At 58.1% G+C, this 24,826-nt stretch overlaps 1 protein-coding gene and 1 long non-coding RNA gene across 3 annotated transcripts in view; both read right to left on the bottom strand.

Annotated features, from left to right (window-relative positions):
* STARD8 (StAR related lipid transfer domain containing 8) overlaps window positions 1-18,857 on the bottom strand; it is a 41,182-nt gene extending 22,325 nt beyond the window's left edge. The window contains exons 1-2 of one of the 2 annotated variants that reach the window (XM_053990154.1): window positions 18,759-18,857; window positions 16,453-16,486 (exon numbers count right to left, since the gene is read on the bottom strand). In XM_053990154.1, coding sequence (XP_053846129.1) covers window positions 16,453-16,486; window positions 18,759-18,803 — 79 coding nt within the window. In that variant the 5' untranslated portion in view covers window positions 18,804-18,857. Of the gene's footprint in view, window positions 1-7,315; window positions 7,549-16,452; window positions 16,487-18,758 lie in introns of those variants that run through there. The other variant, XM_053990156.1, reaches the window with a different exon arrangement.
* LOC128814371 (uncharacterized) lies at window positions 1,686-3,883 on the bottom strand. The gene is made up of 3 exons (XR_008439361.1): window positions 3,666-3,883; window positions 2,094-2,309; window positions 1,686-1,813 (listed from the first exon to the last, which is right to left on the bottom strand). It is a non-coding gene; the product is annotated as an uncharacterized LOC128814371 (long non-coding RNA).
* Window positions 18,858-24,826: the final 5,969 nt, after the last annotated feature.

Here is a 24,826-nt window from a genome sequence, read left to right as displayed (position 1 = left end):
CAGCCTTTTCCTGCTGCACCTCGCTGTGTCTGGGATCCTGCAGTACCCAGAGCTGGCTGCAGCTGCAGCTGCCGGACACTCACCCAAGGTCAGGGTGGCAGCCCCGTGCCCAGGAGGAACATGAGGCACAAAACTGCAGCTCACCAGCAACTCTGACTGTTGCCACTTCTTCAATCCCACACCACCACAGGGATCACAGCATCATTGACTCTTGGAACTAAAGGATGGTTTAGTTTGGAAGGGACCTTTCAGCTCATCCAGATCCAACCCCTGCCATAGGCCGGGACACCTTTCACCACACCAGGTTACTCCAAACCTCATTCAACCTGGCCTTGAGCACTTCCAGGGATGGGGCAGCCACAGCTTCTCTGGGCAACCTGTGCCAGGACCTCACCACCCTCACAGGAAAAAATTTCTTCCCAATGCCTCAGCAGCACTTGAGGGTCACCTCTGACCCCTCTCTTTGGACACTAAAAAAAGAGATTTTAAATTTAAAATGTGTGCTGCTTCTTTTGTGCCAGGAACTCTCCTCACCACACCAGCCAGTACCACCTCATTTTATCTATCCCTTCTTCCCTGCTTCCTGCCATGCACACACCATCCATCAGAGCAGTGTCGCCTCCATGCCTGGCCCAGCACACAACGACCCCAGTTTGCAGGTGGTGCTTGCAGCCAGCCGAGCCAGCACCCTGCCAGCTCGCTGCCTTTAACCTGAGGCAGCCCCAGGTGCTTTCAGAGGCTGCCTAGAGAGCACCAGTGCTCCCAGTGCAGCCACTGGGACCACCGCTCCTGCGGCTGCCGGAGCAGAGCGACACCCCAGCGCTGCCGGGGCCAGGAGCCAAGGCAAAACAATGGGAACCATTTACAGGGCAGGAAGCTGCATCTGCTGGATGAAACGCTATCTTCAAACAAGACGTGTTTGGATAACTCCAGTTTCATAAGTCGCCTCTTCCGATGTTAGGAAATCACGGTAATAAAAAGAAAATAAAATGGGGGAGAAGAAATTTGGCATGGGGAGCATCGGGGAGCAGCTCGAGCCTCGGGGAGCCCAGCCTGGGGCATTGGGGTCTGGCTGCAGCCCCTGCCCCAGGATCAAGGTCTGATCAAATATCCTCAGGGAAAGAGTTAAATCTGCACTCCCCACCCCAGGGGCACAGTGGATGTTGATGATCTGCTGCATTACCACCTTGGCTGGTTTGACTTTCCAGTGGCAATCAAAGCCATCCTGGGGGAGGGAAGACAGGCCTCACCAAGCACAGGATACGGGGTTCAGCAGCTCTTATCTTGATCATCTTAAAGATAATGGAAGGCACGGCCTGAAAGCACCCTCGACACCCCGCGGATGCCAGCTCAGCCTCAGCACAGCGGCAGCAGCACTGCCGGGGCACACGAGGGACCCCGCAGGACCCCGCTCCTCGCCCTGCTGTGACAGCCCGCCCGGCCAGCGCCTCCCGCAGCTGCCACCTCCACAATTCGGGACAAGGAGCCAAAAGCTGAGGTCACCCGGCTCGGCTGCGGACCCTCCCCAGCACCCACCTCCCCTCCCCACCCTCCCCAGGCCAAATATAAATTTGCTTACAGGAAATGCCTTAAAGAAAAGGCACCTCCCTGAGTCCCGAAGAATGCCCAGAAAATAAACTGTCTCTGGACAAGAAGGAAATGGCTTTTTTTTTTTTTTAATCACATTGCAAAGCAGCTTTAACCCCTTCAGTCCCTGCTGCAAACGCAGCCTCTGTGTGCCCCAGGGAATCTCAAGGTTTCCGGACCCTGGATTGGTGATGTGAGGAGAGCCCATCTGTGGCATTGCCAGATCCTGAAAAAAATGCCACAAAATCCAGAATCCAAACACAAACTCTCTGTCTGGCAAGCAAAGCACGGGACCTCTGAGAGGGGCTCATAGCTGGGGACCCACTCTCGATCTCACAAAAGCGCTGGCTCCATTCCCAGAGCCGCTGGGCAGAAGGGGAATTTGCACAGCTGTTGGCATTGCTGGAGGTCCTGCACTGCAGCCAGGGGGGCAGGGGGCTGCACCTGTGCCCCCCTCCCCACCCAGACCCTTTCCACAAGGGCCCTGAGTGGGGTGTGTCACTCACCCCCTCTCCAAGGGTCCCTCAGGGGCTGTGCTGGGATCTCCAGCAGATGGAAATGTGGCTCCTGAAGTGTGGCTTCTTGTGGAGGGCAGGGATGGGGTACCCCAGCCCCCTGCAGCCCCCCCAGCCCCGTGCCAGCCCTGCACTGCAGCTGCTCCAGCCCAGCAGGGACACACGTGGAGGCTTAGGAAGCACAAACGTTGCCTTCACACCAACGTCCTGACACAAGGCACAAGAAAGCAAAAAGAGAAGAAATACAGGAAATCCAGGACGTGGAGAAGCAGCTGCCTCCAACAGTCAGTCAAGGACAGAGCAAAGCCAACAGCCCCGTGTGGAGAGCAGAGAGCTCGCTCTCCCCAGGCCCTCCACCACGGGACAGCACAATAAATAAAACAATAAATAAGCTCAGTGCCAGGATCTGGCAGTGTTCCCGTGCACTCACAGGTCACAGCCACAGAGAGGGTGATTCCATTCTCTCTGCACAGCGGAGGACACCGAGGCAGGAGCAAGGCCAAGGGCACAGCCAAAGCACTCCCTGTGTCACCAGCCCCCAGCACCCCTGAACATCCCCTTAATAACCAGGCACTTGGGGTTTTCAGCCCCAGAGGCCCTTCGTGGTTTGATCCAATTCAGCTGCTGCTGCAGAACGCCTCCAGTGCCTGCTGTGGTTTGGAATTTCTCGGCGCTAGAAGAGCTGTGTGGAGGTGTGAGGCCAGGCGTGGGAAAGGGAAGCGTGGGGTCAGCTGCCACTTGGCTGGGAAGCAAATTTCTGTCCAGAGCAGCAGCCAGGGCTCAGGGTTCAGCAGGAGATCACCTGCCTGGAGAACAGAGGCAATTTCTGCCTTGTCCCTGATTTTTTGCACTTTGTGTATGTCCATTATTTTTAGCTGGGGGAGAACCACTGCTTCCTACATCTTTGCTGCTCCCAAGAAAGCAGCACCACAGCTCCCAGGACTTCATACCAGGAGAAATCACACAGCCACAGTCCCTGTGTGCCCCCGGTGTGTCTGTGTCCAGGAGACTCAAGCCAGTGGCTCTCTCCATGCAACAGCCATCCTGGGATTTGCTCAGGAAGGTGTCCAGAGGCCATGGGGCAGCCCTCCGCCTGGAAAAACAGAGCTGGAACAGCAGCCCTGGCTGCCCAGACATCCTGCTCTTGCCCAATGACACTGATGAAACAAGGTCAAGTGCCCTCTGCGTCACCGCTGTGGGCACTGTCCTGCAGCCTTGTGACACCCCTGCCCAGGGTCAGTTCCAGTTTCAGCAGGAGCAGAGAGGGAACCAGCCAGCAGCCAACCCTCTGAAACCCCACAGAGCAAACCCCACCTGCAGCCTAAGAACCACCCCTGCCCCCAGCCTAGCCTTCAGCCCTGCCAGCAAAGCCTCGTCCTCTTCACTCTTTGTCCTTTTTTTTCTCCTTTTTCCTTTAAATGCCAGCTTTCTTGTCCTCTCCACCTGCATCTGCAGGGCAGGAAATCTCCCAGCTCCCCCAGGCTGGGGCACACGGGACCCCTTGGGTTCAGCACCAGGACACCTTGGGAGAAGCTACCAGCTTCTTGAGCAGTGGGACCAAACCTTGGCTGCAGCACCCATGGAAATCCAGATGTTCATCCCAGGACCACGCCAGAAGCCAGGTGTCCCAGGACTTATCCTGACCACTCCACCAGCCTGTCTCCCCTGTAGACCCCCAGGCTTTGACGCTGCACCCCTGCTGGGATTCCATGTACCCCCAGTGCAATGGGATAAGAAGTGGCTGAGCCCCTGGGGAAGGTCCCCTGAGCTGCTGAAGTTGTTCCCAGCACCGGCCGTTAACGTTTACTCTGCCTGTAACTGGCACAGGGTGACAAGTGCCCTGTGGTGATAAGGGCTCTGCAAACAGCCAGGCCAGCACCCATGTGGCACGGGGACCTGTCAATGATTAACCCAGCAGCTGCAGGGGACAGCAGCAGGCTGGGGACACGGCCACCCATGGGTGTCACTGCACCCAGAGGCAGGGAACACATGGGGACCCAGAAGGAGCCACATCCCACGGGATCAGGGTCACACAGGCATCATCAGGCAGAGGGTGACAAGCATGGAATGGGCAGAGTGAGGCCAGCACAGCTCCACACTGGTAATGATCCTCCTGCAGGACATGCAGGTAACACACCCAATGAATCAGAAGGCAAACAGATAAAAATCCAGAAGCCATCACCTTCCGGCACCAAAAAAGTATCCTCTTACTGGAAATGTAGGAACAGACCCTGTCTCTTTAAATCCCCACGCCCAGCCCCGCAGCCTGGAACGGTTCACATGTTGCCAAGGTGCCTGTCCAAACGGCAGGAACCGAAGGGCCATAGCAGCTCAATCATTAACCTGCCGAGACCCCCGGCCTCGCAGGAATGTGCCGCCGCTGCCGGTCCCCTCCGGAGCTCTGCTCAAAGGTTCACAGGCGCTCCTCTGCCCTGGCCACCAGCCCCTGGAGGCTCCAGCCACTTTCCAGCACAGCTTTCCTCCAGTGCTAAATCCCCCCAAACACCTCTGTCACATGTCCCAGCAGGAGTGGAACACCATGTGCAAGAAGGGAAGTTGAGAAATAAGAAAGCCCAAGTTCCAGGGAGACATTCCCATGCTCAGCAAACCTGCGACGTGGTTTGGGGAGCTGTTATACCCCGTGGCTCCTCTTGCCTTGGAGTACCATTGCTGCTGCAGCAGGACCAGCATGGGCATGGCGTGGGATGGGAAGACTGGCAGGGCAACAGCATCTCAGCTTTTACAGCCCCCACACAACTTCTAAAGCTTTTTACGTGCACAAAACCAGCTCAGCTTTCATCCCTGGGCTCTGGTAATCCTTGTCACCAACTCAAAAGGGCAGAAGGGACAGAGCAACATCTCTGCTATGGGGCTGGGGGGAGGAAAGGAGACCCCCGTGTTAGGGGATGCTCTACTGGGCCAGGGAGATGAGACCTGGCACAGGGCAGGAGTCCCACCACACCACAGGACCCCCCAGATCCCCATGCATCAGGACCACTCCAGAGGCATTCCCGTCCCCACAGCGCTGCTGCCAGCACGCTGCCTGAATTTGGGGATTAAAATCCCACAGACCAAATGCAAAAGCCCTTCCAAAGCCACACTGAGGGCAAAGGCAAATCCCAAACTGCAACGGGCAAACTGTCTCAGGCTTTTCATGGAGTGATCCCTTGAAGGAAGGAGACTTTGTTCTTCTCTCTACTGGCAGCGATTTACCCTCGGCAGTGCCTGCACCCTTCAGTGCCAGCCAACTTCCAGGCTTGGTCCTTCTGCCCAAAGTCACGCAGCAACCTCAGCATGCCCTCGGGGAAAGGGCGACCTTTCGTTCCCCCACTCACTTCAATTGACTTCGAGAACCTTCAAATCTTTTTGAAATTAGTACAAAACCAAAGGGAAGTACTGACGTGCCCTTGGGCACAACCACATTTTGTTCTCTTACGAAACTGAAGCGCTGGCAGCCTGTCCTGTGAACACAGACTGGGGTTTGGGCATTGGAGGCGATGCAGACAAAGAATTCTCAACGGAAGCACGGCTGGATTTATGCAGTCAGTCTTTTATCAGAAAAGGATTTCTTGGAGGAAGTGCGAGCACGTGGCATGAACGTGAGCTGCTCCTCAGAAGGAGCTTTGATACCTGCTCCACGCTGGAACTTCGTGCTTTGCCACACACAGAAAATACTGACAAGCTTTCAGGATAAGGGTGGGAGCTGATTTTTTCCCTGCAAGAATGGAGGGAGACTGATGGGATGCGAGCTGATCCGTGGCCCCTGCTCCTGTTGGCACACAAGTGCCAAGAGCAGCAAGGGGTGACTGCACAGCCACCTCCTCAGCTGGGCTTTGGTGAGAATGCAAACAGAAAAAGGCACAGCCATTGATAACAGTTCACGTATGCAAGTGGAAAAGAGTGTGGATTTCTGCCAAAAATTCACGATATGCACTCCAACACCCAGGAACTGTACAAAGGTCTTTAAGTAGAAGAGGCTCTGCAGCCCTCGGCACACACGGAGCATTTCAGAACACAAAGCACACATCCAAACGCACAAAGAGCTGGTGTTTGAGCTCGGCACATCAAAGAGCCCCTGAGGAAGCAGCCTCTCACCTCGGCAGCACGCTTCCCCAGAGCACTGCTGGGTCACAAGGTGACGAATGACACCGGCACAGCAAACCCGCCCGTCCCTACCAACGACAAAGGGCTCCAAAGGAGCCGACCTGCTGCAAACGTGCCCATGGCACTGAAAGCCAGGACAGAGAGCCCAGCCTTCCCCACTGCAGCGAGAGGGCCCGATCTGGAGTGCTCTGACAGATGGCAAATCCGTGTTTTCCCAGCCACCAGGCTACCTGCACTAATCCCAGGTAAAGTAGGCGAGGAGGAGCCCTGGGAAAACGCAGGTGGCCCAAACCCCACATCCCTCCTGAACCCTGCCAGCCGCGTGCGGGTCAGCGCGGCCGGGCCCGGAGCTGAACGTGCCAAACCCGAACCCGGCCGCTCCAAAGGCAGCCGCGGATTCTCGCCCGCACGCTGCCGTGACTCAGCCCGCGATAACAGAGGGATCCAGTTACTGCACGAGGCTGTCAGGAGCTGCATGCCAGCTCCAAGCTTCTCATCCTCCCCACCTGCAGCAACAGGCACCTCATGCGGGCACCGAGTCTGTCCCGACACGGACACCGGTGCCAGAGCACACACATCCCACCTGGAGGCATTCTGGTGCTGCTGGAGGCAGCAAGGCTGAGCAGCGTTCTCTGGAGCCAGAGGTGAATCACAGAATCTCATTTGGGTCAGAAAAGCCCGCTGTGACCACCGAGCCCAAGTGTTCCCCCCGCTCTGCCAAGGGCACCGCTAACCCATGTCCCCAGGGGCCACAGCTACACAGCTGTTAAATCCCTCCAGGGACAGTGACTCCACCACTACCTTGGGCAGCCTGTGCCACTGGACAGTCCTTTCAGAGAAAGTCCTTTCAGAGAAAAAATTGTTCCTAATAGCCGACTAAACCTCCCCTGGCACAACTTGAGGCCACTGTACCTCCATCACCTCATGTCTACTTACTCCACTACACACAGAGCTGTGAGTGATTTCAGGAAGGGATTCTGCCACGCGTGTGCAACAATCGGAGCACAGCCCAGCCGAACCAAGACATCAGGTTGCTGGGTGCTTTCTCCCAAAACCCACCTCCTCCTCTGCGCTCACTCCCCGCGCCCAGCCGCAGGTTCCCCGTTTACCTTCAGGCTGTGCCCCGTCCAGCCGCGCTCTCGGGGCACCTGTCGAGAGAGGAGAGAGGGCTCCGGAGGAGATGGAGGGCGCAGGGGGGGACCCTCGGTGGCCGGGCCGCCGCGGGCAGCGGGCGGGCTCGGCAGTGCCAGCCGGCGCTCCGGCTGTTGTCGGTGTGAGCGCGGCCGCGGCAGGTGCGGGGCTGTGCCGCGGGGAGCGCCCGGGATCCGCCCCCCATCGCCGAGATCCGCCCCCAGCCATCACAGCACCGCCCGCCCCGGGATCCGCCCGCCGCCCCCGGCACCGCCCCGCGCCCGCAGCCCCCGGCCCCGGGCTGGAGGAGCGGGGGCTCCCCGGTGCCACATCGGCCGCTGCCGGGGAAGCGGCTGCCGCGACACAGGAGGGACAAGGAGATGCTCCTGGAACCCCTCTGCCAGGGAGCCGGGCTGGGAGTGTTCACCTGGAGAAGGCTCCAGGGAGACCTTAGAGACCCTTCCAGTGTCCCAGAGCTTGGGACAAGGGATGGAGGGACAGAACAAGGGAGAATGGCTTCTCACTGAAAAAGAGAAGGGTGAAATTCTTCCCTGTGAGAGTGGGGAGGCCCTGGCACAGGGTACCCAGAGAAGCTGTGGCTGCCCCATCCCTGGAAGTGCCCAAGGCCAGGCTGGATGTGGCTTTGAGCAATAGTGGAAGGTGTCCAGCCATGGCAGAGGAGGGAATGAGATGAACTTTAAGGTCTCTTCCCACCCAAACCATTCTGTGATTCTGTGCCATATGTGAAACCCAGTGGAACCCCAAACCCCATCCATCCATGTCCTGCAGTGCCCCAGGCCCCCATGCCCCCCCAGCTCAGCCATCCCTCTCCCTCCACTCCCAGACTGGCAGCAGCAACTGCAGGGCCTGCAGGATGGGGACACCAACAGCTGTCACCTCCCCACAGGGCTGAGCACCCACGAGGATCCCTCTGTCTGTTATCTCCACAAAGAGGAGCCCCAGGACAATTTCTGGACACACCTGGCTGTCCCCAGCTCTCCCTGTGGGTCAGACCCAGCAGATAGAACAGCTGGGATGGAAGCCACAGAAAAACGGTGCTTAAAATGGATTTGAAGGATGAAATTTTTGTGAGTAATGAGAGGTGAAAGGGCTGGAGGTCAGGAAGCACCAGCCCAAGCATGGAGGGAGAGGCAGAGGGTGAAATGGAGGCAGACAGCAATCTGGGGTGGGATGACCAGAAAAGCAGGAGAGAGACCAGGTATGTTGCAGGGATGCCAGAAGCCACCTTTCCTCTGGAAATCACTGATTGGAGGGATGCCCAAGCTCCCAACACGGGAGAATCAGGTTAAAAAACAGGATTTTCCCCCATTGTTTTCATAGTCTGAGAGGCACATCTTCCTTCCTTCCTTCCCAAGCTCCTGACTTTCCTCCCAGCAACCTCTGCCTGCCGCAGCCCCCCCTGCCCTGGCTCTCCCCACGGAGGGAAGGGACTCCAGCACAGGCTGCTCAATGCGGCTCTTGTTGGCTACAAAGTCCTCCCGCAGCTTTATGCGTGAGAGCCCCTCGCCAGCTGGCCCCGAGGGGCGGGCAGGAGGTGGCAGGGGGTGACAGCAGGCAGCCGGTGCCCCTCGGGGTCAGCCCCAGCGAAGGGAGAAGCTGTTGATCTGGGGGGATCACTGGAAGGTCATTTAGGCTGTGAGCACCCGCGGGCAGAGGAGGGGTCAGGGGGATCCGGGTGTCAGGACCCAGCCGAGCCTTGACCCCCACAAGTCCCGACCCCGCCGGAGTCCGGCTCCCCGGCTCATGGGGAGGGGACAAAAAGGGACAGAGGGCGAGCAGAGCCTCTGGAAACACGATGGGTGCAGAGCCCTGGAGCGCTGACCAAGCCCCCAGCCAGCACCCCAGGGGACAGCCAGGATGGTTGTTTCACCCGGGTGGTCCCAGCACGGTGACTGCCACTGGAAAAGAGCCGGGCTCAGAGGTTTCAGGCATTTTTCCGCTCGTTCCTTGCGTGAAGCAGGAACAGGGGAGGGTGTGGAGGCAGAGAGCAGGAAATCTCGCAGAGACGCTGAGCTGGAAAGAGGCGGGGGCAACGCGGGGTCCGGGGGTCCCAAAGCGCGACCCCCCCACGGCCCCGCGGGACACGGCTCCCTCTGCTGCCCCGGCACATGAAACCCCGGGAAGAGTCACAGCAAGGAAACGGCGGAAAGGGACAAAAAACGACTCAGAGTCCACGGGAAAAGCACCTTTGCTCCAGCTGGGAACCCCCCACAGAAGAGGAACCCACGAGCCCCCCCAGACACATCCTGTACCAGCACGCCACGGCCTTTTCACTGCTGCTCTTTTCCAACAACCCGAGTAAATGGGAAAAAAAAGGTTACAGTTTTCTTTCAGGTATATAAATACAAACAGAGCCCAGAAAGGCACCCACAGGCAATGGGGTCTGGGGCCTGTGTGTCACACCCAGCTGCCAGGGGACTCCTGCTCTGCTAATGCATTATCCGTGGCTCCTGTTTTTCCACTGCTGCAGATGGAGAACAGGAGAAACTCGTGTTATTTTCACATGAAGGGTGCCACCCCCTGGCAGAGCTGGCCCAGCCTGTACTGGCACCCTTGCCCACCTCAGGATGCCCCATTTATCTCTGTCCAGCCGCCCTAGTGCAGAATGCTTGTTGGCTTTTTCCAATCCCCAGCTGTAAAAGCATCACCCAGGTGCTTCCACTGCAGCCCTTCCAACCACAGGGTACCCAGCAAATCCCAGAAGGAGCCCCAGGCCCACAGGGCATCCCTAACACCCCTGAAAACAGTGAATTTGCAGCACAGAGAGCCCAGAAACCACCTTTGCCCATCCACCTGAAGCTTCCAGGACTACAGGGATGTTCCAGCACTGGCCTCACACCAGCAGGAAGGGAGCAAACCAGCTCCAGCCAACAGGAGGAGGATGGCTTCAATGTCCTTCATGAGAGGAAAATCAGGGGAAAGAGGTCGACTGGCACACCCGAAATGGCAGCTGGAGCCATGCTGCCAGCTGCACGAACACAGCAGGCGGGATCTCAGCAGTGCCGAATTCCCCGGCTTCCAAAGGAGGAGGGAGGAAAAGAGAAGCTCAGAGACACACACAACAGCATCATTCATGGAGCTGGGTTTGTGCAACAAGGGTCCTGTGTCTGGCTTGGAGCTCCGGGCAATTAAAAGAGCAGCCACAGATCTAGGAGAAACAGCAGGAATTTATCCAAGGAATCCGGATTATGTGGCCACTGCTGAAGCCGAGCAGAAAGCCCCCAGCTCCTGGAAGGCAGAATGCTGGCAAGTGATGAGCAAGCAGCTCCATTATCCAACTGCTCCTGCCTCACCCACCCGAGTCAGAGCCTCCACTCGCCACATCGGGGGTGGGGGAATTACTGCTGCTGCTCCTGCCTCCAGACAGTCCCACAAGGGGAGGGTGAGGACCCCGGTGCCCAGCCCACACGTGGACCTGGCTGCAGCAGGCAGGGGTACGAGGGGCTCGGTGCTGCAGGGCTGCTCGGGGGACACATGGCAAGCCAAGCAGGCTGTGGTCCCAAAGATAAGGGCGGCACTTTGCAAGTCTAAGAACGTGGTTTTCCATTCTGGTCCATCCTTGGAAGCATGCACGGGGTTACCAGCACATGTGAAAAGAGACAGGATGCTGAGCAATCTTGTCAAAATCTGCCTGGCAGGGCTGGCTCCTGGGAGCAACCACAGACCCTCCAGGAGACCCCAGGGAGGATCTGTGCTCCCTGCTCTCACGTGGATGATCCCAGAACAATCTCCTGTCCCCTGCAGGAGATCCTGTTCCCCCTGATCCATGGGGCAAACAGCCCCTGGCTACAACTTGCCACATGTGCCAGCTCTGAGCCAGGCAATGTCATTGGCATGGGGAGAACTTTAGAGAACTGCACTCCCCCTCGCCTACAACAAACTAAGCCTATCTTCTCATCCCTGAGGAATAACCCCTGTCCACACAGCATGTTTTGGGCCATTCCTGAAGGGATCATTTATCAGCAGAAAGAATGAGTCTCCAGGTGTGAGGTGGAATTGTTCACTAAGCATCACAGCCGATGGAGAAACCAGGCAGCAGCAGTTCCTCCTTCACACAATCCAAAATAAATGGCTTTCAAGATCATTACCCACACCCTGTTATCACAGGCATCTTTACAAGCCACATCAAACCAGTTTTAGCACTGGAGTTCCAAATGAACAAAAACTCCTTAAGCATTTTCACAGCCTTGACAAGATGACTGATAAAAGCATCATTAAAACATTATCAAATACAAAATAATGCTCTTTCTTTGATGAAAAGTGGAAGCTCTTTTCACCTGACCAACCCTCGGGCGGATGATTTGCTTTACCAGTCGGTTCAGAACAGTCCACGGAGCCCACCCTGCGCCAGCCCCGTCCCTCGCCCGCCGCGCAGCAAACGCGACGTCCCCGCTCCCGGCGCTGCCCCGCACCGGGCTGCTCGCAGCCCCCGCACCGGGCTCGCCCCGCAGCGCCGGGCCCGCACTCACCTGCCCGCCCGCGCCGTCTGCCCCCGCACGGAGCCGCGGCCGCGGCGCGGCGGAGCCGCAGCCCCAGCGAGCGCCCGGAGCCCCGGCGCGGAGCCGCGACCCCGGCCCCGTCCCGGCGACCCATCGCTGCTCGGGATGGGCGAGAGCGGCGGCTCCTCCCCCGCCGGGATGCCGGCACGGGACCGGGGCCGCTCCCGGGCAACGCCCGCTCCCCTTCCGCTCGTTCCCCGCAGCCCCGGCGGAGCCTCCCCGGCCGCGCCTCCGGCCGAGGAAGCCGCTCTCCCCGCCGGGTCCCGCAGCATCCCCGGGACGCGTCGCCTGGGACCCCGCTCAGCCCCTTCCCCCAGGGTCGGGCATCACCAGGGGCCAAGGTGAAGGTGATGCTGAGCCACGTGTTCCACCTGAGCCCTCCCAAAACTGAGTCACCTCCGCTCCGCTGCCACCCCGCGCCTGGGCGCGCTCGCTGCCGCCTCCGCTGCCGGGGGCGGGCGGATGTTCAAAGCCCTGCAGACGCGCCGGGCAGGGCTCAGGGGCTCTTCTTTAAGAAGAGAAGGAATTAACGTGATCAGACTGGCCCGCCAACACCTCACACTGCTTTTTCCCCATCTGACCTCTTGGGCTTTGAAAACAAACTCCTGTGAGCATCACACAGCCCCAGGAGGCCCCCACAGCCCCATGCCCGCTCCCTTTGCACCAGCTTTGCCCAGAAGGACTGAGGGGCTACTTCAGGAGCAAGGATTACCTTCCTGTGCATGTTAAGGCAGTTTGCATGTCCAAGTTCTGACCAAAGAAAAACCACTGCCCAGCCAAACCTTTCCACCACTTTTCAGTGTATTTTCTCATGATAATTTCAGGGAAATGACCACACTCGGAACTTCCCTCTCGCTCCTTTCAGTCTCATGCAAACCACCCGAGGATGCAGATAGAAATGTACTTTCCTGCCTGCAGTTACTTTTCCAGTCAGTCTCAGTTGCTCCTTGCTGCCACGGAAAAAACTTGGCGACACTCCGGGCACGAGGTGGCTAAAGGGGCTTTTTCCCAGCTCATTCCCTGCACTTCCCATGTGCTCTGAAGCTCACCAACACAGAAAAACCTTCTCTCTAAGCCAGGCCCTTCCTTTCTGGCCTTCAAAGAAAATCCCCCAACCTGTGAGCGGATCCTGCTGTCCAGAGGGGGGAATCTGTATTTTGTTAGCTACAGGAAACGGGAAAACTTCCAGCCCTGGAATTAAAGCCCAGAAGGAAGGAGCTGAGCTGGGGGAGGGGTCTCTGTCACTGCAGCAGTCATCAGGGGTTCAGAGCTACACAAATTTTGCAGGCAGAGGGACACAAGAATGAGAACTGGTGATTCACCAGCCAAGCCTGAACCCAGGAAGGCAGGGAAGAGGAAGAGGAAGGAGCACAGAATCCCCTCATCACATGTCCCACCAAAACCACAAATAATCACATTCGGTTCAGCTTTTCTACTTCCCAGCGCTCTGACCCACGCCCAACCCCATGACTGCCTTTTCCACCATGTAAGAGCAGCAGTTTCTCAACGAGTTCCAGAAGTGCCCAGAACAGGTCCCTGCTGCCACGTCCAGCATCCCACTCACTCCATGGGTCCCTCCTGATCTCCCTGGCTCTGATGCTACAGCCAGAGCATGGCCCCAGTGCCACGAGCAACAGCACTGGCCCCTGCATGCCCACACGTCCCAGGACAGCCCCCTGCCAGCCCCCTGCCCCTCTCCCTTCCAACACATTCATGACAAAACCAGATCCCAGTGTCTGCTTCTCCCCCAAACCCGGGGAATCACAGTCATGGGCTCAGGTCAGGTGAGGAACGGGGGCCTCGTGCTCAGGCCACAAACCCACCAAGTCAGCGCAGGAGATTTTTGTGCGAGGAGAGACGAACAGCTCAGCTGTGACAACACATCAACAACAGCTAAATTTAGCAGGTTATTTTCGGTGATCCAGATGCTGAGTAAATACAACCTTATTATTTCATGCAGGGGCAAAAGTTCAGCCGAGTCCCTTGTGCTGCTTTTCCCTGTTAGTTCACCACATCCAGCTGCAGGAGCCCACCCTGACATGCTGCAATGTCACCACTGTCAGGCTGTACTGGCAGGAGCCACCAGCTCCATCCCTGTCCTTTAGCAGCAAGAGGAGCCAGTGCTCCATGACATGGGCAGAGCACCTCCTGGGCCCTTTTGGAGGGGCCTGGTGCTGCTGTTGGTAGGAATTTATTCTGAGGATGCAGTTTTCAGGTGCATGGCCAGGCTGCAAGCCTTTCCTTTCTTCAAGCTTTTCCTTTCTGCCCAGTCCAGAACAATACATGGGAAGTGAATGCTGGAGAGGAAACAGAGGGTTAGGAAATCCATGGAAACATGACCCAGCTGGGATTGTTCCAGTGGTTCAGTCTGGGGCTGTGCAGGAGCTCTGTGTCCCACGCAGCCAAGGGGACTGCAGGGTGGGCCAGGGAGGGCTTTGCTGCAGGGCAGAGCAGCAGGAGGGACAGCAAGGACACAGGAGTCCCCATGTGCTCCACAGCTGAAGCATCACCTCCAAGAAGGCAGATGAAATCCAAGTTGTTTTCCACCATCACTGCTGCAGGAGCTGCCATGGCATACCCAGGTGTTTTAATGCTGGGGGGAGCCACAGTGACCTCATCCAGCCAGTGTTCAGGGAAGGGGACGTGGCAGCACAACCACAGCTCCAAACAGGGGGCTGGGAGTGGGTCTGCCCATGCCTGGAGAGCAGCTCAGGGAGTTTGCCAGGTGTGCAGGGAGAGCAGCAGTGCTGAAGGGGGAAAGTCAGAGGCAAGCTCTGGGAACTGATGGAAGAGACACTTTGCCAAGAGCTACTGGGATAAAGCAGAACCATCTCCACCCCACCTCGTGCCACCGTGTCGGGAGCTGAGGTCCTCATGCCACCCATCCAAGGAGACTGAAATTCACCATAAGGGAAGGGAATGGTGTCCCCCAAGCCCACGGCCTGAATGCCCCCTTTGTCTGAGCATCTTCTGGGGACAATGAGTGAAGAGGACAGCAGGCACCTGCCCTGGCCCCTTCCCAGTGGAGGGCACAACCCCCCTGCAGGCTTGCTCCTGTTCAGTGTAATCCATGGGAAAGGGAGAATTCCAGCCTGCCCCAGGCACTGCTGCAGGTCACAGTGACACCAGGAGCAGCTACATCACATCAAGTCACAGGTGACAAATCCCACAGTGAGAAACTCTGCAGCTGCTCAGGACACGAGGCTCCTGCTCAGGACATGAGGCTCCTGCTCCTCCTGCCCCCAGAGTCCGTGGCCACCCAGCATCCCTCCAGCAGCCAGAGCTGGGACAGGGACATGTGACAGGCAGGTGTCAGCTGGGGTCACATGAGTGTCATTGAGCCTTCATCAGGAGAGACCTGGATTCTACAGGCAGTTTTAACCAAGGGGGAAAAAAAACCTATAAACATTCTTTGCCCCAAAATCCCAGTCACAGTGTGATCCATAGGAGCCTTCCCTGCCCCTTCCCTTCCACAGGGCTCTTTAACTCTTGACTTTTATGTTCTTAATCTCTCCTGTGCAAGGGCCAGAGACCACCCAAGATACCTCTGGGGCTCTCTCACAAAGCAACTTTTGTTACCCAGAGCTCTCCTGTGCTCTGGGCTCTCACCAGCCAGACTCAGAGCTCACTTCACCCTTACGTGCATGAAAACAAGAGGCCCTCAGTGCATCACCCTTTGGGCAGGGAACTGCCTGGAGATCCCCAGGCACATCCCACAGGCTCCCTGCACGGGGGGGTTCCCTTTTCATGGTGCCAGGGCTCCAGCCAGCAGTGTGGGCAGCCCCACTGCCCCCACTCCGACACCAGAGCCACCATCCACGGGGCGTGTCCTGAGCCCTGTGCCCAAAGCAGCAGAGCCACCCGGGCTCCAGGTCCCTCCACTTCCAGGGCCACCAGAGCCATGGCCATGGGACATCCTGTGTAGGATGGGACGGGTTTGACTCTCGGGGTGTCACTGCACAAAGACCCCCATGGCACCAACAGTGGGACGATGAAAGGCAGGACCTCTGCCCCCCTGCCACAGCCCCATCCCCATCGCTGCTCCCTGGTCCTGCTGGCACACATACCCTCCCCTTCCTCCTCCTCTTCTCCCAGAGACCAGCACAGCCTCCCCAGCACCCACAAACCCCTCATGGCAGGGCAGCTCCAAGCCCAGCCTGTGCCCCCACCTTGGCAGAGGTCTGATCAGGGCAGCAGCAGCCAGGCACAATCGCCATGGATCAGCCTGCAGCTGCACTGCCAGTCCCTCCTGCCCCACAGTCATGCCTGAGACACTCCAGTCACACGAAGCTGAGGGGCTCCGAGCCAGGGGTGCCCTTCCTGCCCATGGCACTGCAGAGCCAAGGCTCTGGAGCTCCCCATGGGATTATCTGCTGAGCACAAAGCTGCTCACCACAAAAACAAGAGGACTTGAAAAGGAACCAAGGTCCCTTTGCAAATATATTCTCTTGAAAATAACATTTCTGGAGGAAAAAAATCACACTGCTGGCAGAAGAACCCAGCAAGGCGACATTCCTCCTCCCATGATCCCTGCTCACCTGCCCCTGTTTAACAGCAAGGGCACTCCTGCCCCAAAAATTATTGCTGCAGCTTACCTGCATCTTTTTTATCTTCTAACAAGGTGAATTTCTGTGAAAAGAAAGAAAGAAAAAAAACAGAATTTTTTTTTTTATCATTTTGATTCTCACATTTGTGGAATGCTGCCTCTCACATCTGGGCTTGGTCCCTGCTCCAGCCTCCCCTGTGCCCAGAAGTGACCTGAGACCAGCAGTGCTGCTCCAGCCACAGGACAAGCAGGGCCTGGCAAAGGCTTCTCCCAAGGGCATCAGCCCCACTGCTTTTAAAACACCATCACCACTCCCAGGGGCCCCGAGCACTGGGCAAGGATGGTGAGCCCAGCACAGCCACCAGCCTGGCTCCCGAGGGAAACCACGAGAAATGGGATTCACAGCAGTACCTGGGACACAGCAGAGCTCTGCAGAGGTGCAGGAGCAGCAGAAGGTCCCCGTGCCCGGTGCCGAGGTGAGCCCAGAGCCCGGGAGGCTCCCCAGTCCCTCTCTGGGTGCAGATTGAGCCCCTCCAGCGCCGCCGTCCCGCGAACGGGCCAGAGGTGCCGGCGGGATCACTGCAGGAATGTGCCGCGGAATGAGCCCGGCTTTCCCACGGAGCCCCGGGACCCCTCTTCCTGCCGGGGCAGCAGGGCTGAGGATGGCCCAGGGAAGACAGGCTTAACCATGTCCCTGCTGCTGTGCTTCCCACAGCACTGCCTGCCCAAGGGGTGCCATCACCAGGGCTGGAGTCATCGCTGGACCTCACAGCGCGCCCCTGTCCACAGGGGAGGTCACCCAGCTCCTCTGGATCCTTTGGCATTGCCCAGTCTGTTCCCACACCTTCCATTTCCCATGAAATCTTCCACCAGCCACGGATCCACCTCATTTAGCCTGGAAAGCTTTAATATCATAGACAGAGCCCAGCACGTTTCTCCCTGTTCAAGAAATTCCTCAGCAAGGAAGGTGAGAATTCCTCGCCTGTTCGTGGTGAGCAGCTGAGCAGCGCTGGCATGGGGAGGAGAGCGGGTCCAGGCTGAAGCAGAAGGCTCAGCCCTACAGGAGGCCACTGGTGTCCACTGAAGGCCACCAGGAGGGTGGTGCCCTGGCCAGCTGGGCCACCAGACCCCACGTTGGGCCAAAGAGATGGGCTGAAGGCAGTGGACTGCTGGGTGCTTCCAAGGAGGCTGAAACCCGTGGGCACCAGAGTCTGTGCAGGCCAGGCTGGAGCCATCCCAAGCTGCAGCTGTGCCAGTGGCCATGCAGGACACTGTGTCCCTGTCTGTGCCACCACCAGTACAATGGCAATGCCAACAGGCAGCACGCAGGGACAAGCAGGGTTAATGAGGACAGCTAAGCTCTCCAGAGACAGCAGGGACGAGACAGCAGGGACAAGACAGCCACTAATATTACCAATGAATTTCACAAATGTCATTTTTAGACTCAACTATTTTAAGCATTGCACTGAAAGCCCGGGGGGACAGCGTGCATTCCACATTCATTTCACCACAGCAGATCCACTCACCCAGCACAGCCCGGTGTACAGCACTGTCTGAAAAAGGGATTTTACCACTTTTCCCAATCTGAAACTCCTGAAATTCACACTAACCATAACTCCACAACCTCCCCAGCTCACCTCCCACCACACTGCATAGGCTGGGACACAATAAACCAACAGTGATCAGGAGCAGGCAGGGAGAGTAATTTGTTATTAAGGTGACAGATGAAGAATTAAACCCTAAAGAAAAATCTCAGATGTCACGCCATGAGAACTGCTGCTGCAGGAAATGAAAACCTGGGGGCCCTTGGACTTGCTGCTCCTTTGTCATCCTGCTCACAGTTGCCCTGACCCTCCAGCTTGGCCATGGCCCCACAGCCACGCCACGGCTGACCTGAGCCTCTGGGCTGGCAAGGATGTCCCAGCCTGGCCACACCACACAAGCAGGCACGGCAGGACCCTCCTGGCATGTGCTGACCACCTCGGGGGGCTGAGGGTGCTCACACACACACACAGAAACACACAGACACACACACAGAGACAAGAGACACAGAGACAGAGCCCAGCTGGCCGGGCACAGCCCCCTGCCCGCCCAGGGCTGCCGCTGCCGGGACACGGTGACCCAGGAAAGGGCAGCGGGCGAGCCCAGGGCACAGGGACCAGCGCACCTACACATGGCCCAGCCAAAATTAAAACCGTGTACGTGGGGCGCGGGCAGGACACCCCCACCAGAGCAGACATCGACCCCGTGAACAAGCCGAGCCCCGCCGGGGACGCGTCCCCAGCGCCCCTTCCAGAGGCTTCTCCCAGACCGGAGCGTGTCAGGGACGGACACCGTGGGGCAGCGCTGCCTTACCTTGGCTCTTTTGAAGCAAGCCCAGAAGAAATCCAGCAATGGCATGGTGTGCCGGGGGGCCCGGCAGACCCCCCTAGAGCGCGGCGCTGCCCCCGGCGGCGGGGAGAGCCCCCCGCGGCACCCCCATGGCAGCGCGGCGGCGGCGGGGCCGGCGGAGCCCGGGGCGGCGGCGGCCGGCGCGGAGGGAGGAGCAGCAGGCAGCGGCGGAGGCGGGCCGGCGTTCAAACCCTGCACCGTTATTCAGTTGGTCGGGAACGGGCTTGGACGCGACTGAAATTCCCTGAAGATTGCGAGTTTTAAACAGCTCCAGGCTTTCCTTCCTGCCTGGAACGCACCGAGCTGCTCCCATTCCCAAGCAGTGGGATGACCGACACTGCAGAGCGGGACAAGGGGGATTCTGGCTGTCAAAGGCACACGTAGGACGTTAGAAACCCAAACCCTAGACGGTTCCGATTGTCACTCCGGTCCTGCCCGAGCTGGCTGGCAGCTCCCGGTGCTCTCCTCTGCAGGCACAAGGTGTACCCAGCCATGGTGCCATCCCTGGGTGCTCAGGTGCTGCTGGCCTCACCACGAGCACAACAGAGCAGGGTCACCCAGGGCCAGCCTGCTGGTGGGATCCCAGCGGGGCAAAAAACAGAGGGGAATCCCCCCAGCCATCCAATATGTCTGAGCCCTTCACTCCAGCTATTCACAGTTCCTTATCTGCCTTCTGCAAACATCATTCGTTCACAAGCACCACAATAAAATGTCGCAAACATTTGTGCCAGCCTCCCACTCGCAGCCCCCCGGGCCAGGATTCTTCCTGCAGGCACATCAGAACACCCCACAGACTGGTGATTTGTGTCAGCAGTTTGGAAGGAACAAGGACAAGCGGATCCACAGTGATGCCTGGGCTCGGCTCTGCTCCCAAGGACCCTTGGTGGCCGTCACCCACCCTAGACTGGCATCAGGCTCTCCAATGGCATCACTCCTGCCCACTGCCCATCTTGGGCTGGTGCCAGCTCCACTCCGACAGGACCTGCAGGCAGGAACACGAGCCAGGGCACAATGGTTCTGCTCAGGATGTGACACATCTGTACCCAACCCCCAGCAGCTGGTGCCTGTGGCAGCTGTGTCCAGTGCCACATGTCACGGCAGGCCAGGACGGGGTGCTGGGGCCCCAAAGCATAAGGATAAGGGAGACAAGACAAGGACAAAAAGCATGGAAGGCCACGGCACAGCAGAGCTGGAGCAGATGTACCTGCCTGGAGAGGATGGCATGAGGCACTGCCAGCATCCAGCAGACCTGAGCAGCACCAGGGCCCTGGTTTGGCAGCAGTGCCCTGGTGGCACGGGCACAGCTCTGCCATGGCCCTGGCAGCTGCTGACAGGCAGCATCAGTCCCGGCGCCGGCTCCAGCTGCCTCCTTCCATCTCCCCCTCACTCATTCCTCAACGGGCTCTGGCACCGCTCCCAGCCTTGGCACCAGCTGCAGCTCCTCACCCTGTCCCTGCATTGCTGCTGTTACTGGGCCAGTGCAGCGGGGCTGGGGACACCGAGGCAGCACAAGCTTTGTACACCAATCCCTTTTCTCCTCCCTCAAAACCCCAGGGCTGGGAAGACAGTCTCACCTCTATGGCACGTTGCCCGCCAGGGTCACCTCTCCTAGCAAGGATTTTCCTCACGGGATTTAAAGCCCAACGCTGCTGCCCACCCTCAGTAACTCACCCACCACTGCCTCAAGAGCTGCAGCTTTTACCCCAAGGACTTGCAAATAGTCCCCTGCAGGGATGAAGGCAGCTGGGGCACTGCCCACTGCCAGACATCCCCATTCAGCTCACTGGGCACTGCTGTCCTGGGGCTGAGGCTGCCAGGGGACCACCACCACGGCCAGGACATGGAAGGGCACTGCCAGAGCAGGGTCCTGTGAAAGGCTCTGCCATCGTCACTCCAGGGAGTCCAAGGAGATTCTTCAATGATTCTACAGGCTCTGGGACATCTGGGCCTGGGCTGAGGCTGAAGGCAGCTCTCACAGGAGGGACTGTCCCTTCAGAGAGGCAGGCACTGCCAGGCTTGGTGGCACTGGGCTCCTCTTCCCATCAGAGGCTCACCCTTCAGCACCGTGCGTTGTTCTGGAGCAGGACAGGCCCTGCTGCTCCAGCCATAACCCTGCCAGGACCCAGAGAATTGCCCCTGCTGGCTCCAGTGGCATCGGGTCCTTCTCCCACTTCCTCCAAGAGCCAAAAAAGCCAAGCTAGCACAAATAGAAGCAGGCTGTCTCCTTCCCAGGCCTGGGAGACAAACCACAGCGGTTTCTGCATACTTGTGTAGCTTCTTCCTACCCGGTCATCCCAAAAGCATTCCAGTAATGCTACATCTTGGATCCTTCCTCAGCATGCCAGGACACTGTCCTCGGCAGGAATAGCTCCTGGGGACTGGATCCATGGGGAAGTGGCAGGAGCTATGCACACCAAATGGGTATTTCTGCTGCGAGGCACAGGGACACAGACCCCACTGCTGCATTTGGCTCTTCCCAAAATTCCTAATGTACCCACTCTGCAGACAAGCTTACAGGACAAGCAAAAGCAAAATCCATTCATTCTATAATAAATACGTGTCTGTGCACTTGTGTGTGTGTCATTATCCTCCTCAGACCCACATGAGAACCCATTTTAAAGTTGAGTTAATTTTAAGAAGCTGATTCTAAGGAAAATGCCACCCTGTAGACATTCACTAAGAGCTTCCCACTGCTGCCCACGGTGCCTGGGGCCGGGATGGACACCAGCATGTCCCCAACCAGCCCCAGCAGTGCCACACACATCCCACCTTCTCCGAAAGTCACGGGACAGGGCCGGTATTTTGGAGGACAGGTACAGCCTCTTCCCACAACAGATCATTCCCTGGAAGGAGGATCCCGTGTCGCCACGGCCGGAGCTATTTCTGTGTGCTGATGAGCTATTGCTGTCGCGGCTGTTGCCCGGGATCAGTGACAGCTCAGGCTGGTGGCACCGCTGGAGCAGGGCTGTGAGCGGGGGGCTCCCCCGGGCCAGCCGAGCCCCGAGCTGGCGGCACACGGGGATTTTCCACTTTCCGCCGCGCTCAGGCATTTCCCGAGGCTGGGAAGGGCGCAGCTCCCGCCGAGCTGGCGTTTCCCCATTAGCATAGCGGGAACAGGGACCCTTTTCTTCTCCCGACGCCGGACGCGGGGCGGGTGCTGGCGGTGCTGGGGCTGTGACACCACGGGGGCGGTGAGACAGGGACGGGGGGAGGCAGAACACGTGGAAACTGCAGCCCCCGGAGCAGCAGCGGGGAGGCAGAGAGGGCAAGGACAGGGCTGAACCCCGCTGTGTCCCCGGGCGAGGGCTGCCAGGCTGTGCCCGGGAAGGGCCAGCACACAGGACCCCACGGAACCCCACAGCTCCCCAGGGCTGGGGCTCCACTGTGGGGCCACCCCTGCTCCAGCCCAAGAGGCCAAATGTCTCTGCTGCCACCAAAGAGGCACCACCACGACCAGAGCACAAGAAGCCAGCTGAGAGATGCCCCAGGGCAGCAGAAGACACTCCCCAGCTCCCCGCAGTCCCACAGCTGTCTCACGCCCCCAGTGAGCCCCCTGCCCACTTGCCACCACTGCTTCTCTATTAAAAAGTTCCCCATTTAAAATAATCCCGATGTGCTCCGGTCTCCAGTGGCTCTCACGGGTGGGATGTGCTGGGCATGGACACACTGGGAGGGTCCAGGACACACGGGGCTGTCGGGATTGCCACGCTGCGCCGGAGCTCCAGCCCTGAGGGAAAGCTTCTCTCTGGGATGGACAATTAGGCAATTACTTAATCCCCACGTGCAGCTCCTGTGGCAGAAGGAAGCGCTCGGGTGAGCAGGGCAGTCCCCCAGAGAGCCTCCCGGGGCCAAAGGCATGGATCCCGCCATCCCACAGGGGTGGAACAGCCAGCCAGTCCCATGGCATCCCCTGAGAATGCCCCTTCCCCGGGGCTGAGGCAGCACAGTGGGATGTCCCCTCTCCCAGCACTGGCGGCCCTTGTGTCCTGCTGAAGTGCCACCCTCCAAAGCCAGTGACACTTTTGCTTTGCCCAGATACGCAGTGGACTCCCAGAGACAAGCCAAGGGGCTGTGGCCTCAGCCAGGGCTGCAGGAAGCCCCCTGCACTCCCTGTCCCCAGAGGGGTCCTGGCACAGACGGGTCTGTGCATTTCCCCACACAGGATGCTCCAGTTTGCAAACACCAGTGAGAGAATTCACAAACACCGACTGATTTAGCACACACACAAAACCAAACAAACTTTGCAGCTGACTAATCCTCACAGACTGGCAAAACCTGCCCAGTTTCACTGAAAAAAAAAAAAAAAAAAAAAAAAAAACAACCAAAAAAACCAGTCCGTGATACCGTGATAGCTTTGGGGAATTTCTACTGCACCAGCTGGGGGGTGCTCCTGCCCCAATTCCCAGAGCCAGAAAGATTGGGGAGCTCAACAGGGGCCTGGGGCTGTGCTCAGCATGGTGCTATATAAATGCACTTAAAGGAGCATAACTGAAATGGTGACATTTTTGAGATACTGTAGACAAGATATGCAAAATACAAATAGACACAAGTGATACAGAAGAAACAGATATTTTGAGAGCCATGTTCCCATTCAAGTTTAAATCCATTTGTATTCAAGATCCCAAGAGTTAGTCTGGGGGCATCTACAGAGACTCCCATGCAGGACAGAACTCCAGCAAAAACCTGCTGCTACTGCTCTCTAGTTCTCTTTGAGATGCCTTTGCGAAAACAAGAACTATAAATCAGGCTGCATTTTTAAGTACAAAAGGGGACGTAAGCAGAATGCTCAGCAGGCAGTTTTTCCTACCCCTGGGAATAGCAGTGAGCTGCTGGAGCCTGGCTGGGACATTAATCCTGGGACATTAATCCCCTGCCCCCAAGGCAGGCACCAGAGCAGCCCAAGGAATTGCAGCAGCTCTTATTATTAGCTGGAGCAGGGAGGCTCCCGTGGCGAAACACCCGAGCGTGGCACGGGGCGGGCTGGCAGCACGTGTGTGTACTCACACTCACACTCACACTCAGCCCTGGTACCTGCCACTGACAGCACACTCAGCAGCTAAAACACAACCACAGGCGACAGGGACACCTCCTCCTCTGGCTGGCACGATGAAATGCCATTTATTAAACTGTATCTGAGCTACTTGGGTATTTTTGCACATAGTTCTGGTGACAGCTGCTGTCTGGGGAGGATCCCAGCCCTAATTCCTGCCAAGGGTTGGGATTAACTCTCAGGACAGAGGAATCTTGTCAGGTGCAGTGCTGGCTCCCTGGGAGGGCAGGTGTCTGCAAGCTGAATCCCTGGCATGAATTCACACCTCCCCTCACTCGTGGAGGGTTGGGTCATTCATGTACCAACTTTCCCACACCCAAATCCAGAGGTAAAACATGTCCAGTGCAGCTTCTTGGGCAGAACTGGGGACATGGCATCAGGACTGGGACACAGGACGGGGGACTCGACAGCTCCTGGGCGTCAACAGTTAAATCCCCTGATAGCTGCAAGCATGCAGCCCCAGAGCAGGTGGGAGCATGGAGGTGACAGGACCCAGGGGTTTTTGCAAGCCCACCAGCACCCAGTTTGTCACAATCCAGCACTCTGGGGTCTCTGGAGGATTGCCACCATGACCCACGGCCTGGGTCCACCACAGTGCAGAGACCAGTGGTAGGAGACCCTCCCCAGTTGCCCTCGGGAGCCTGGGGTTGCTGTCAAACCCCACCAGAGCCAGGCTGGTCTTGTGGGCACCTCGAGAGCAGAGCACTGCAAAGCTGAGGGGGGTCAGGCACGGGCAGGCAGCAGCAGTGGGGGCTGGCCGGGACACGGTGCTCCTTCCTGTCAGGAGCATCAGAGCAGGATTTACAGCAAACAGCACTGGGCACATCTTCCCTTGACACCTGGTCAGCCAAAACCACTGCCCAAAGATGTGCTTTCCTTCAGGCATGGACAAGGAGAGCCATTCCATGCTCAGGGACACCGAGTGCCCACCCCGTGCCCATCCCGTGCTCCCGGGCACCACACCCCAGGATATTTCCAGGCT

The sequence above is a fragment of the Vidua macroura genome, chromosome 14 (assembly GCF_024509145.1).
Source record: "Vidua macroura isolate BioBank_ID:100142 chromosome 14, ASM2450914v1, whole genome shotgun sequence".
Classification (NCBI taxonomy): Eukaryota; Metazoa; Chordata; class Aves; order Passeriformes; family Viduidae; genus Vidua; species Vidua macroura.
Note: the sequence above shows the minus strand (reverse complement) of the source record. Positions and strands in the feature narration are given on the sequence as shown.